Source organism: Chrysochloris asiatica, unplaced genomic scaffold (genome assembly GCF_000296735.1).
Source record: "Chrysochloris asiatica unplaced genomic scaffold, ChrAsi1.0 scaffold00128, whole genome shotgun sequence".
NCBI lineage: Eukaryota > Metazoa > Chordata > Mammalia > Afrosoricida > Chrysochloridae > Chrysochloris > Chrysochloris asiatica.
Genome location: NW_006408646.1, coordinates 7,495,361 through 7,509,656, shown reverse-complemented (window position 1 = coordinate 7,509,656; position 14,296 = coordinate 7,495,361). Strand labels below are relative to the sequence as shown.

Sequence of the window (14,296 nt, the reverse complement as noted above, 5' to 3'; positions counted from 1 at the left end):
GCTCCACACCAGGACTCATTAGAAGGTTGCAAATCAAAACAACAATGAGGTATCATCTTACCCAAACATTAAAAATAAAGTTCAAAAAAACAGAAAACAAAACCAAAGAACAAAGGCGAGCCCTCAACCAGACTGTCAAGAGGTGGTTATAAATACCCCAACAACCTCAACCCTCAGCGGGTAATCTCTGAGGTGGGTGTACTGTCTCCCAGAGGTCACTAGCAGGATTAAACTCTAGTTGCTTCAGTGGCAACTTCCTTGGCACTTCCTGCTGCCTTCCTAATGTTTCCCTTCCCCACTCCTCTACTTGCATTTCCTGGGATCTCACCTGCAAATAAATTTACACTGCAGTTCTGTTCTCAGGGTTTATTTCTGGGGACACCAGAGTAAGATAAATGCTTTTTGCTTACTAGGACATGTTCTTGTCTTTGGTTCTGGCTTTCTGAATGCCCAGGGACTAATAGGGACAGATAGGCCAGGTGTGGCCCAGCCCTGATGGTGTATCCACCACCTTGGCTCTGGACCAGGGAAGATTCTTCCTCCCCATGAAGCCAAATGACAGTTCTGCACACGCATATTAGGAGACAGGTGACATGCCGATGGCAGTAGGTTGCAGGCCTCTGTTGAGGGAAAAGGATAGCCATCCCTGGTTCCAGGAGGCTTCTGATGGGGGTCACAGGAGTAGTGGGGGCAAGTGAGAGTCAGAGTGAAGAGCAGCCCCTGCGTGTGTAACAATAAGAGGCGTCACTTGCGACACGGCAATATGTTGCATCATCATCCCTACATCAACGAAGTGAGGCAAACATCACTGTACTCAATTTAAAAGGAGGACTTAAGCCAGGACAACCTCAGACACCCAGCAAGGAATGGAGGACCCAACAGAAAGGGGTGGACCTGGGAGAGGCGGACCTGGGAGGGACTGCCAGCTGAACAAAAGGCAGGTGCCTGAGGTAGTGCAGATGAGACCTTGGACCCAGGAGCAGCAAACTGAACCCAACCCTGCCAACGTGGGCAGCATGAGTGGAAGAGTAGGTGACTTGAGCCCGTCACAGGAGAAGACACTAGCCCAGGTGAGTCGGGGAGAGCCCTACTCTGGCTGAGCTTCAACTTTTCTGCCCCATGAGGGGTAGGTCTGGTGTCCCTGAGGTCCCTATGAGCTGTGTAGCTCTTGGTCTCTTCCTAACCTTGAGGCACTTAGCAGCCAGAGGTTACACTGGCACCAGCTGATAAAATAAAAACAGTGTATGGAAGCTACATCTATTGTTTAGAATTTTCTAGTAGCCACATTAAAAAAGTAAATTAAAAGAGGTGAAGTGAATTTTAATAATATATAAATGAACCAACAGATCTGTGTTGGAAGAAGTGCAGCCAGAGTACTCCTTGGAGGCCAGAATGGCCAAATTTTGTCTTTCATACTTCTGACATATTGCCAGGAGGGACCAGTCACTGGAAAGGGATATCATGTTTGGTAAGGTGAAAGGTCAGAGAAAAAGAGGAAGACCCCCAGCGAGATGGATTGGCAAAATGGCAGAATCAATGGGCTCAAGCATGGCAACAGTTGTGAGGTTGACCCAGGACCAGGCAGTATTTCGTTCTGTTGGGCATAAGGTCACTATGAGTCGATACCGACCCAATGGCACCTAACAACAACAGATTTTTTGTAACTTAATATGTCCACATTAATTTCATTTCAACATATCCTTGAGATAAAAATTATTATTGAGATGTTATTGCTGAGTCTTTGAAATCCCAAGTGTTTTGTGCATTCACAGCAGATCTGAATTCAGACCAGTTATGAGTCCTGGTGAGATGCTGTAGGACAAGCACTGCACTGTTAACTGTAAGGTTGCTAGTTAAAACCCACCAGCCACTCTTTGGAAACCCTATACAGGGTCGCTACGAGTCGGAACCGACTCGACAGCACTTGACAACAACAATAGTGTTTCAAGTAGGAGTGGCTCCCATACTGGACAGTGTAGATGAGGGTTTGCTGGTGAGGGTGACTCAGTGGCAACCCATGGCCTCAACCACCCCCTGGGGCAGGATGTGTTTTCTTCTCTAACTGGTGAGGAATTCCTCAGGGTGGCATTCTCAGAATCTTTTCCTCTTGGTTCCAAGTGTGGACTCTGAAAGAGTTCAAATGAGGGCGTGACTGGACCATGAAGACCCCAATTCCTACCCCCAGAGGACATTAGGAAGGGGTCACTCCACTCAGGGCAGAAATGAATCCTCTTGCAAGACAACCGGTTTAAGAATTGTGTTGAAATTTGGGCTGAGATAGTCATGTCAGTTCAAGTTTCTTTCCTCACCTGGGAAATAGGTAAAAGAGCAATATCACAACGAAAATATATTATCAGGATTGATCACATGCTTATCCCAGAGTCAAACACTCCTTTGTATGCCTGAAGACAAAGGTTATCAGCGCCTTTAGGGTGGGGTCTGAGAAGGTCCTTTGAATCCTTGTTGACCTAGAGAGAGGAGAAGCGACCCAGGCAAGGCCACCCTAAGAATGCTGACTCCTTGTCTAGTGCCCTTTTCCTGACTGATTCACCAGTGTTTAAGGATGACTTTGGCCCACACTTAGTGACTTCCACCCTTAGGGTCCAGGACCAGCTAAACTACCATAACTCTGGGGCTTGTCTGTGAAGGATCCTCTCCAAGATCTACTCAAACTACCCCTGACTGGTGCCTGAATGACTGGCTCTGGGCCAGATGTGTGGTTGCCTCAAGGCTCTGCCATTCACCTTCTTTGTGTCATTGGGCAAGTTGCTCAACCTCTCTAGCATCACTCGGTGTGCCTCACCCTCCAACCCAACCTGGGTGCTGGGAAGAGGACCTTCTCGACCTCTGTACCCCTGAGTGCAAAGTGAGACTCAGAAAATCTTCCCTATGTTTACTCATCATTTGAGTCTTTCTGAAGCTTTGTGGTGTTAGCTCATTATTATCCCACTTCCGAGGAAGAAAGGAAATGACCATGACTTGCCCAGGGTCTGGCTTTCCCTGCACGTGGGCATTTTGGGGACATCCTTACTCAGACACCAAGTTCCACAAAGGAGATGAGCCTGCAGGCCTGAGGATGGTTGACCATCCCATTGATGGCATCAAGGGCACAGGGGGTCTTAACCTGGGTCTCTGCCCACTCTGTTCTCAGTTCCGGGAGAATATCCAGGATGTCCTGCCTGTCCTGCCCAACCCTGATGACCACTACCTCCTACACTGGCTTCGAGGTGAGGACAGAGGGTCAAGGGCACAATAGAGATGTATATTCAGTATTTATTACTGTGTAAGAAAATACTCCAAAATGCAGCAGTTAAAAATATCCACAAAATTTACTATCTCTCACCATTTCTTTAAGTCAAGAATTATGGAGTGGCTTAGCCGGGTAGTTGTGGCTCAGAGTCTTTCACACAGTCAGATGTCAGCCAGGGCTGTAGTCTCATCTGAAGGTTTGAGTGGGGCTGGAGGCTCTATTTCCAAGATAATCTCATTTATGAATCTGGGAGGTCGGTGCTGGCTGGTGGCTGGAGGCCTCAGTTTCTTCTCACAGAGGCTGCTTGAGTGTCCTTATAACATGGCAGCTGGCTTCCCCCAGAATGAGGGATCCAAAAGAATGAGGAGGAAATGACTTAAAAGTTATTATTTGTCGTTTTTGCAATATCCTGTTGGTTACACAAATCTGTCCTATTCAGTGTGTGTGTGTTGAGGGGTGACTAGGATCATTGGAGGCCATCTCAGAGACTGGCTTCCATAGGAGTACTAATAATTAATATATCTTTTGAGCAGTTACTTTGCACCAGATAATGGATAAAACAAATTTGGCTTTTTTCTTCTTCTTCTTCTTTTCTTTTTCTCACACCAATCTAACGAGGTAAGTACTCTTAACAGCCTTATTTTGCTTGGAGAAAAGTGTGGCTCAAAGAAGCTAAACCACTTGACCAAGATCGCCTAACTTGTAAAGGGCTAAGCCAGGTCAGTCTGACTTTAGAGCCAACTGTTAGATATTTTCCCAGAGAAAGGCTTTAGGGACTAGGATTGTTGTTGTTGAGTACCACCAAGTCAGTTCCAGCTCATAACAAACTTGTATAGGGTTTCTGAGGAGCTGCTGGTGAGCTTGAACTGCCAACCTTGCCGTTCACACTGACCTTGAAGTCCATCTCATTAACTGCAGTGTGCCAAACCAGCAGGGAGAGGGAGGGGTTTACTCTTGAGATAAATATTGAAATCCTAGGAATCTAAATGCACAGACAGGAGAACTTTTCTCAGTGGCCCTAACTCCTACTTCTTCCCCAGAGAATAAGGCTGAACTTGGTTTCCTCTACTGTGAGAAAACCACTATAAAATCAGATTGATTATCACACCTGCCCCAGTGTTTATGGAGTTCTCATATGTCCCTGGACATACAGAGAGAGCCCAGCATACTTAATAACAGTTGGACAGCTTTTGCCGACATTGGAGGGCAGCTTACCCCTGAGCCTGTGGTTTACATAAGTCCAGAAGACTTCCTGGAGTCCTGGTATAGCGCTGTGGGTTAATGCGCTGGACTGCAAAGTCGGTTTGAACCTCAAGATTGGTGGTTCAAGCTCACCAGTTGCACCTCGGACACCCTGTGGCAGGTCGCTATGGGTTAGAACCAACTCGACAACACTTAACAACAACAGCAGGCTTCCTATCCTCAAGGCCTTTACTTGGACAGTTTCCTCCACCGGGAATGTCCTTCCTACTGTCACCGAGTGAGAAGAGATCCTGATGCGTGCAGGCACCACATCTTCCTGGCTCAGGCTTTCTTGGGTTTTGCCTGAGCCCCATAGGGGTGCCTCCTCTCAGGCATGGGCTCTCTGAGTAAGAGGAGGCCAACCCCTCTGGGAGGAACAGGTGGAGTCTCTCTCCAGATGCTTCGGGGATGCTACTGGTACAACCCTGTCCCTTTGTTACAGCTCGGAGCTTTAACCTGCAGGAATCAGAGGCCATGCTTCGGAAGGTGAGAGTGACATCTCCCTAGCTGCACCTCCCCTACTTCCTGTCCCAAGTCTGAAACATTTGTTCATTCATTCACTCATTCATTCATGTGACACTTACTTATTGAGCCCAATAAAGAGCCTGACCCTGTGCAAGGCATTCCTTGATGAGAAGAAAGAGAAGAAGCCAGATAAATGAAGAAACGTTGTTATTGTTAGGTGCTGTCAAGTCGATTCCAACTCATAGTGACCCTCTGCACAACTGCCCGGTCCTGCACCATCCTCACAATTGTTAGGTCTGAGCCCATTGTTGTAGCCAGTGTATCAATCCACCTCATCATACCAAGCATGATGTCTTTCTCCAGGGACACGTTCCTCCTGATTACATGTCCAAAGTACGAGAGATGAAGTCTCACCATCATTACTTCTAAATAAATAGACAGTTCCAGAGAATGGAAAGTACAACACAGGCAGTAAAACAGGAAAAGAAGGGCAACCAGGGGTGCCTTGCTGAGGGGTGACTGGGATGTCATTGCCCACAAAGAGGCGAGCATGTGAAGACCAGTGCAGAGGGCACAGCCAGGGCAAAGGCCCTGGGGCAAGAACCAAGTTGCATGCTTTCCAGGAGCACACACAGGTCCTGTTGTAGAGAAAGGGAGAGATGAGCATCCTGGCAGGACTAGGTTGAGAGTCCGAGAGAGCAGTGTATTGCTCTGCAGAGCTCCCTGGGGCAGCCTGTGAAGTGTGGAGTATAGAGAAAGGGAGGACTTGAAGAGAGACTGCTGCAGATGAGACTCCCTTATTCTCTTCTGAGTCTCTCCCTTCAACCATCTTGGACCCATGTTCCTTCCACCCCCCTTCTGTTCCATCCCCAGTTCTGTGGTGGTGGCTGGGGTAGTCTAGGCAGAAGGGTGCCCCCAGATCCCCACCAAGGCTGTTGGGGCAGATGGGACCTTCAGCTCTGGCTGGGTCTCCGCAGCACGTGGAGTTCCGGAAACAACAAGACTTGGACAACATCCTTTCGTGGCAGCCCCCAGAGGTGAGACCCACTATCCTCTACCATCCCAGGACCCTTTCCTTTAAACCCAGCCCTGCTCCCCGGCCTCTCACGGAGCTTCCTTTCCTGTATGTCCAGGTGATCAGACAGTTCCACGCCAGTGGCATCTGTGGCCATGACCGTGAGGGCAGCCCCATTTGGTACCACATCCTCAGAGACCTGGACCCCAAGGGCCTCCTCAACTCAGTGTCCAAACAGAACCTGCTCAGAGACAAGTTACAGAACTGTGAGCTGCTACTTCAGGACTGTGAGCAGCAAAGTCAAAAGGTGAAGGAGTCAGTCCACTCACACACCATCCTCTGGGCAGTCACCCCCAGAACTAAACCAGAACCCCACCTTCCTGAGTGCCTTTGCTGCTTTTAGTACCACTAGTGGAAGCTGACCTATCTGAGCCTGCCCCAGACCCTGCTCAATTCTGGGCCACGCTGCCTGCTGTGGTCTCTCTCATTTGATGGAGGAAGGCAGGTATCTCAGTGTCACTGGACATAGGTAGAAACTGAAGCACATCAGTTTGCCCTCCCATGGTAGACTCAGGGAGGGAGGGCTTCAGTCCAGTCTGGCCCTGGGGCCCCTTCCCCAAACCTGGTTCCTGGCCTCAGACCTCTGTACCAGGCCTTTGCAGACCAGCCTCACCTTGAGTAGGTATGGGAGATGCTGAGTCTCAGGGGATCTTTCCTCTTTTGTTCCCTTGCAGCTGGGGAAGAAGGTGGATCAAATCTTAGTCATTTTCGATATTGAAGGACTGGGTCTGAGGCATCTATGGAAGCCAGGAGTGGAGTTTGTTCAGGAGGTGAGGTAACTGCCAGGTGGAGCCAGGAGCGGTCTCTGTTCTTCTCTTTGTTAATATGGGGTGGTGGGTGTTCTCTCTCCTCATTGCCAGGTAAGTTCCCACCTACAAGGAAAGCCCTGTTTGCAGCTGCTTACTCCCTGTCTCCAGGAATGTTTGCAAGCCTTCAGTTTCTGAGAGCTGTGCCAACTTAGGCAGCACCTGATGTTACCATCTTCTGCCTGGCAGGTCAAAACCATGCCCCATGGATGCCCTTTCCCTTAACTTACCCATACCTGCTCATGCCCAACCTGGCCTCTGACTCCTCCCCCTTCCCAGTGTATGTGCCTCTGCATGGAGCTCCTAACCCAGGTCTCCTCTGGAAGGGGGCAGGGATCGAGCCAGCTTGGTGAATCCTTCGGTTCCACCCAGGATAGCAAAAACTCCTAATTTTTTTTTTTTTTTAAGTGAAAAAAACAGCCACAAAAATATATCAGTGAAATAAGCAGACTCCCAAGGCCACATATTGTATGATGCCATTTGTCTGAAGTGTCCAGAATAAGCAAACCTATAGAGTAGTGGTGTGATGATGTAGGAAAAGCACTAGATTGCTAACCTAAAGGTTCAAACCTACCAGCCATTCTTGGAAATTCTATACAGGGTCGCTATGAGTCAGAACAGACTTGATGGGACTTAACACAACAACATAGAGACAGAATGTAGGTTAGGGGTTGCCAGGGACTCGGGGAGGGGGATGGATTGGGACCGCTGATGGGTTAATGGGCTCCAGAGGTTTCTTTGGGACTCCTAGTGTGGCGCTGTAGTATCAGCATTGGACTGTGAACCACAAGGTCGGCAGTTTAAAATCACTAATGCACCTCGGAAACCCTATAAAGGGTAGCTATAAGTTGGAACTGACTCAACAGTACTTAACAACAACAATAGAACTTTCTTTTGGGGGTGATGATGAACATATGGTGATGGTCACACAACCTTGTGATTGTACTAAAAACCACTGAATTGTAACTTTAAAACAGTGAATTTTATGGTATGTGAATTATAGCTTAATCAAAGTCAAAAAGGCCATACTTTTCGACCTTGAATCTTGTTAAGCTAACAGGCCTCAGTTCTGATGCTACACTGTTGTCTGAAGTCACATTGGGGAAACTTTGCAGAGTTCTGAATGGGATTTTTCTTGCCGGCATGGGTGGGGTACTCTCTTTTGCTCTCTGGTCAAGAATCTGTGCTGATTGCTTAAGGAGGGTCTGCCCAGTTTCCCAGAGCCACCATTACACAAATACCACAAGTGGGTGACTTGAAAAAACCAGAAATTCATTTTCCCACTGCTTACCCCACTGCTATCAAGTCCATTCTGAGTCCCAGTGACCCTACATAGGAAGGATTTCTGGGACTGTAAATCTCTATGGGGCAGACAGCCTCATCTTTCTCCTGAGGAATAGCTGGTGCATTTGACCCTCCAATCTTTCAGTAAATAGCCCAATGCCTGTACCAGCAGATCTCCTATTCTCATTTTGTTGTTGTCGTTGTGAAGTACCATCAAGTTGGATCTGACTCATAGCGACCCTATGGTTTTCCGAAGAGCAACTGGTGGGTTTGAACTGCCAACCTTGTGGTTCCCAGTCCAGTGCGGATCCTCCAGCACCACACCAAGAGTCCATTCTGACTGTTAGTTGTTGTGAAGTGCCTTCGAGTCAGTTCCGACTCATAGCAACCCAGTATAGGGTTTCCAAGGAGCAGCTGGTGGGTTTGAACTGCCGATCTTGTGATTCGCAGTCCAGGAGTGACTCTAGGGGAAGATCTTTCCTTGTCTATTTCAGCTTGTAGTTCCAGTCCTGGGCTTAGGGATGCTTCTGTATGTCATGCTGCCCCGCCTTCTCCCCAGGTGTATGTGTTTCTGAGTCTCTTCTGCTTTTTTTTTTAATCAATCAGAAGAAATAGGTTTAGGACGCACGCTATTCAGTTGAAAGGAACTCTGATAGTGTAGTGGGTTATGAGCTGGACTGTTAACTAAAGGTCAGCAGTTTGAATTCACCAGCTGCTCTGCAGGAGAAAATAAGACTTTCTGCTCCCATAAAGATTTACAGCCTCAGAAACCTTAAACAGGATCACTGTGAATCAGAACTGACTCCACACACATACTCGAAGTATGCCTTCATTAACATAACAAAAGAAAGCCTCTATTTCCAAACAGGATCACACTCAGTCCAGGGGCCAGGACTTCAATATATATATATTTTAGGGGACACAAGTCAGTTCATAACAGGGTCTGTGACTTGGACACAACAATGTGGAAAGCAATAGATTCTGTCCTTGCCTAGGTGGTTTGTGGGGTGTCCAGGGTATCAGGTAGAACTTCCTTTGTTGGCATCTTGGATGGCTAGCAGCAGAGGCCAGGGTTTCTCTCGGGGACCTTGAGGGTGGGGTAAAATGAGGCAAACATGGGGATAATTGGATGCTTGTAGCTTTTATGTTGACCTGAGTTTGGCTCCAGTTTCTTATTAGACTGGAGGCTAATTACCCGGAGATGTTGAAGAATGTAATTATCGTAAAAGGTGAGTGGTCATCCCAATGTATGCATGAATGGGGTCAGGAATGGCATGAGGGAGCTGAGGAAGGTGTGCTGGGCACTGGGGCCCCAGGAGACCTTCCCGGTCACTGCTGAGGAGGCAGCACTGTGCCCATTTCAGCCCCCAAACTGTTCCCTGTGGCCTTCAACCTGATCAAGTCATACATAAGTGAGGACACGCGCAGGAAACTGGTGATTCTGGGAGGTGAGTGGACCACCACACGGGACATCTGTGAGACTACCCCCCACCCCCACCCCCGAGACAACAATGGTGGTGGTGGAGTGATGTGGGGTTGGGAGATCTGGATTTGAAGCTTGGCTTTGACAGTTATCAGCAGCCCTGTCTGGATCTTCGTTTCCTCGTCTAAAATGGGAGCATTAGACCCAGGGAGCCTTGAGAGAGAATGGAAACAAGGAAAGAGCATGTCCATCCAATGTCTGCCAGCAGGAGGCGTCTAGTCAGTGATTGTTACACTGCTGTGTCTGAATTAAAGCTCCCTCTCTGGAACTTCCCACTAACCCCCTGTATTGGCTTCCTTAACAAATTACCACGAATTTGTTGTGTTTGTTTGATGCTGTTGAATCAGTTCTGACTCATAGCAATCCTATGTACATCAGACCGAAACCACAAATGTAGTGACCACAGAAATTTATTATCTTATTGTTCTGAAGATTTGAAGTCCTAACTGGGTATCAATGGGCTAAAATCAAGATGTCAGTAGGGTTGTACTCCTTTCTGGATGCTCTAAAAGAGAATCTGGTGGCACAGTAAGTTAAGAGTTGGGCTGCGAACTGAAAGGTCAGCAGTTGAAAGATGAGGCTGTCTGTTCTCGTAAAGATTTACAGTCTCAGAAACCCTAAGGAGAAGTTCTACTCTGTCCTATAGGGTCACTAAAGGAGCATAGTGCTTACAAGCCAGGCTGCTAATCTCACGATCAGCAGTTCAAAACTACCAGTGGTTCCATGGGAGAGAGATGAGGCTTTCTACTCCCGTAAAGATTTAAAGCCTCGGAAACCCTATACATGGTCACTATGAGTCGGAACCGACTCCATGGCATATAGCCACCACCAATAGGGTCACTATGAGTTGGAATTAATTCTATGGCAGTGAGTTGTTTGTTTTTGTGTTTTAAGAGGCTGCCCGTGTTCCTTGGCTCATGCCCCCCTCCTCCATCTTCAAATCCAGCAATGACTGGTTGAGTTTTTCTCATGCTGCCTAACTTTAACAATGACTCTCCCAGCACCTTCTTCTACTTTTAAAGACTGCTGTGATTCTATGGGGACCCTCCCATACAATCTAGAATCATCTCCTACTTTAAGGTCAATTTATTAGCAACCTTAATTCCATTTCTGTATAATGTAGCGTATTTATATGTCCCAGGAATTAGGATGTGGGCATCTTTGAGGCCTACCACATCCCCATTATTGCCACACTCTCATACACATTTTCCTAAAATTATACAAGTAATACCTGTGCTCCAGAGTCCTGGTGTGGTACTTTAGGATAGGCACTGGACTAACCACAAGGCTAGTAGTTCAAATCCACCAGCCACTATGAGTCAACAACACTTAACAGCATGTCCTCATGGTCAAAATTTGGAAAATACAGAGATGTATAAAGAAGAAAAAGTCCTGGGCCTCAGAGAACCACTGTTTATATATACTGTCTTTTATGGAGTAACAAATTAAGAAAAAATAAAGAGGGATTCATACCATTTATCCTCTTTTGTAGCTTACTGTATCTGCATAACATATAATAAATGTTTTTCCATTTTGGTAAACATTTTTCCAAGGATTTCATTGTAAGGAGTTATCATAATTCTTTAAATCTTTTAATGTAAATTTGTATTGTCTACTCTGGTAGTGTAGTGGTTACAAGTCAGGCTGCTACCCTCAAGGTCAGCAGTTCGAAACTACTAGCTGTTCCATGGGAGAAAGATGAGGCTTTCTGCTCCCGTAAAGGTTTACAGCCTTGGAAACACTATGATGTGGCATATGAGTTGGAATCAACTCCACGGCACGCCACCACCATAATCTCTTTACTTTTCGGAACAAATCAACAGTGAAGATCTTTATAGATACATTTTTATACACATCCATGATTTTTTTTTCATAGGAGAAATTCCTGGAAATCCTACTGTTTTCCCCAAAGAAAATGTATGTAGTAAGATTCCTGGAACCATTTACAGAGGAGTACTTCACACAGCTGATGCAATCTAACTCCACCAGCTGGACTCCTGGTATAGTACTTACTGTAGGATCAGAAGCGATGGTGGTGGTGGTGTGCTGTGGAGTCGATTCTGACTCAGCAACCCTGCACAAGGTTTCTGAGGCTATAAATCTTTACAGGAGCAGAAAACCTTATCTTTCTCCACTGGACTGCAAACACATCAGCTGCTCCTTGGAAACCCTATACAGGGTCACTTTGAGTGGCAATTGACTCAACAGCACTTAACAACAACAGCTGGATATGAATGTGCTCTCACCAACATTGAATATTAATAACTTAAGACTTCTACTATTTTTATGATGTTGTTTTTGTTGTTAAATGCCATTGAGTCATTTCCAACTCATAGTGACCCTTTATAGGGTTTCTGAGGAATGACTGGTGGGGTTGAATCACCGACCTTGCTGTTCAAACCAACCTTACAGTTCAATGCTTTATCCTACAGAGCCACACCAGGACTCCACTTTTATAATAGAAAGTGATTATTCATTATTGTTTTCATTTAGATTTCTTATATAGCTTTTGACATTGAACTTTTTCCTTTATGCTAACCGACCGTTGTCATTTCTTATGTGTTTGTTGCCTTCTGAAATCTCTTATCCATATTCTAGAAAAGTATTTTTCTTATTGATTTACAAATGCACTTTACATATTAAGCACACTGACTTTTCTGTCGTATTTGTGGCAATCATTTTCCTCAATTTGTAATTTACCGGTTACATTTGATTTTTGACTTAGTGGTAAATTTTTATGCTGTCAGATTTGGGAGTCCTTTCCTTTGATTTCTCCATTATTTTTGAGCTTTGGAAGTCCATTCCCATCCCTGGATATGTTGGGTATGCCCTTTTGCATTCTTCTACTTTGTTGCCTGTGTTCGTTTGTGGACCATCCTTGGCCATCTCAGAAAATTTGATGGGAACTGACTCACATTTGGTCCCTGCAATTCTGAGGGTGACTGGAGCTCCAGAACTCAAAGTTGGGGTGGGGAGGCAGCGCTAACTGGAAAGCTAAGTTCAGCCTTCAAGGGCGTAAGAACCCAAGGTCAGAGGCAGCCTGTCCTCAGCCCCAGGCCCTAGGAATTACTGATCAGAGTTCCTTACCAAGATGGTCCATTCTCCAACCACTTAATGGGTAGCAGGGTGGGGTACAGGGTCTGGAGGGGCAGAGAAAGCCAGGAACGGGTCAACACAGAAACACACACAGAACTCTAAGCCTGGACCTAGAGCTGCTCAGCTTCCATCCTGGGGACAGTTTTGCTCCAGGGAAGGAGTTCCAGGAGCACAGGAGGGCCTCAAGAGCCTCAGAGAGGCACCGGGCTTAACCTTCACACTTCCTGATAAGCCTCCCTGAGTCTCTTGAGGACCCCCTCTTGCCCCTAGTTGGACTCTACACTCACAGGGGAGACCGCAGACCCTAGGTCATGGCCTATGTAGCCACATAAAGTTTTTAGGGCTCAGGGTAGCAAGCCAAGGGCATATCAGGCCTCTCTCTGGGCTCATTCCCACCTCCCCACAGCCAACTGGAAGCAGGAGCTCCTGCAGTACATCAGCCCTGACCAGCTTCCTGTAGTGTTTGGGGGGACCATGACTGACCCCGATGGCAACCCCAAGTGCCTGACCAAGGTAAAGGGTGCCCAGAGGCTGGGGAGAGAGGAGATGGGCAGGTTGTGGTCTAGTGCCTGCTCACAAGCCTCCACCCTCAGATCAACTACGGGGGCGAGGTGCCCAAAAGCTACTACCTACGCAACCAGGTGAAGATGCAGTATGAGCACACGGTACCTGTGGGCCGAAGCTCCTCCCTGCAGGTGGAGAATGAGATCCTGTTCCCAGGCTGTGTGCTCAGGTAGGGACAGCGGCCCCTCCCTGCCTGGGCACAGCTGGGAGAAGCCCTGGGACTGAGGCAGTGTCCTCAGCAGGGATCTGTCCACTGCAGGTGGCAGTTTGCATCAGATGGGGGGGACATCGGTTTTGGTGTCTTCCTGAAGACCAAGACGGGGGAGAAACAGCGGGCAGGCGAGATGACGGAGGTGCTGCCCAGCCAGCGCTACAATGCCCACATGGTGCCCGAGGATGGAAGTCTCACCTGTCTCAAGGCTGGCATCTGTAAGTGTTGGTCAGGAGTAACTCCACCTGGACAAGACACAATTTTCTGTAGCTGCTAGTGGGGAGGGGGATGGTCCTGGATGTTGTATCCAGGCCTCAACAGGTAGCTCAGGTAGGCACAGTGGTAGGCACAGTATGGGGCTGGATCTGGAATTATAGTCATGTAATCCCACCCCCATGGGAGGGTGGGTCCTTAGTAGAGCCCTGTGTCTGAATGTCTGTCTCTCCCTGCAGATGTACTAAGATTTGACAATACCTATAGCCTAATTTACTCCAAACACATCAGCTATACTGTGGAGATTCTGTTTCCAGATCAAACCTTTGTGCAGAAGGTTGAGAAAATCTAGGGTAAGCCTGTGGCTCTCATAACCTCCTCTTTGATCTCTGGGTCCACAATGAATTCACAGGCTTACCTGGCCTGATCCTTTCCAACCTCTTGAGTGACGGGCAATTCTCTAACATTCTATCTCCTCCTCAGGAACTGCCTGGACAGTTACCACAAAGCAACACAAAAATTCTCTCTCCACTAGTCCCTCCTGTGACCTCGAGCTCAGTGACAGCCCCAGGCCTTTTGCTATGAACAAATATCAAGTCACAAGTTA

The 14,296-nt window shown here is 47.3% G+C and overlaps 1 protein-coding gene across 3 annotated transcripts; it reads left to right on the top strand.

Moving 5' to 3' along the window:
• The first annotated feature begins 1,016 nt into the window (after positions 1 to 1,016).
• On the top strand, positions 1,017 to 14,041 carry SEC14L6 (SEC14-like 6 (S. cerevisiae)). Of its 3 annotated transcripts, XM_006869246.1 has the most exons (12): positions 1,017 to 1,070; positions 3,152 to 3,227; positions 4,935 to 4,978; positions 5,935 to 5,994; positions 6,091 to 6,279; positions 6,707 to 6,802; positions 9,291 to 9,351; positions 9,487 to 9,570; positions 13,108 to 13,214; positions 13,295 to 13,434; positions 13,525 to 13,694; positions 13,929 to 14,041. In XM_006869246.1, the coding sequence occupies exons 1-12, from the start codon at positions 1,017 to 1,019 to the stop codon at positions 14,039 to 14,041; spliced, it is 1,194 nt and encodes a 397-aa protein (XP_006869308.1). The 3 variants fall into 3 exon arrangements, with proteins under 3 accessions (XP_006869308.1, XP_006869310.1, XP_006869309.1); XM_006869248.1 differs by lacking the exons at positions 5,935 to 5,994; positions 6,091 to 6,279; XM_006869247.1 differs by lacking the exons at positions 1,017 to 1,070; positions 3,152 to 3,227; positions 5,935 to 5,994 and having other exon boundaries at positions 4,967 to 4,978.
• Positions 14,042 to 14,296: the final 255 nt, after the last annotated feature.

Excerpts from the sequence above, each read along its gene's own strand:
- SEC14L6 (XM_006869246.1), top strand. The coding sequence starts at position 1,017 with ATGAGTGGAAGAGTAGGTGACTTGAGCCCGTCACAGGAGAAGACACTA. Across the intron at positions 4,979-5,934 it reads CAGAGGCCATGCTTCGGAAG|CACGTGGAGTTCCGGAAACA; the intron begins GTGAGAGTGACA and ends GGGTCTCCGCAG. Across the intron at positions 13,435-13,524 it reads TTCCCAGGCTGTGTGCTCAG|GTGGCAGTTTGCATCAGATG; the intron begins GTAGGGACAGCG and ends TGTCCACTGCAG.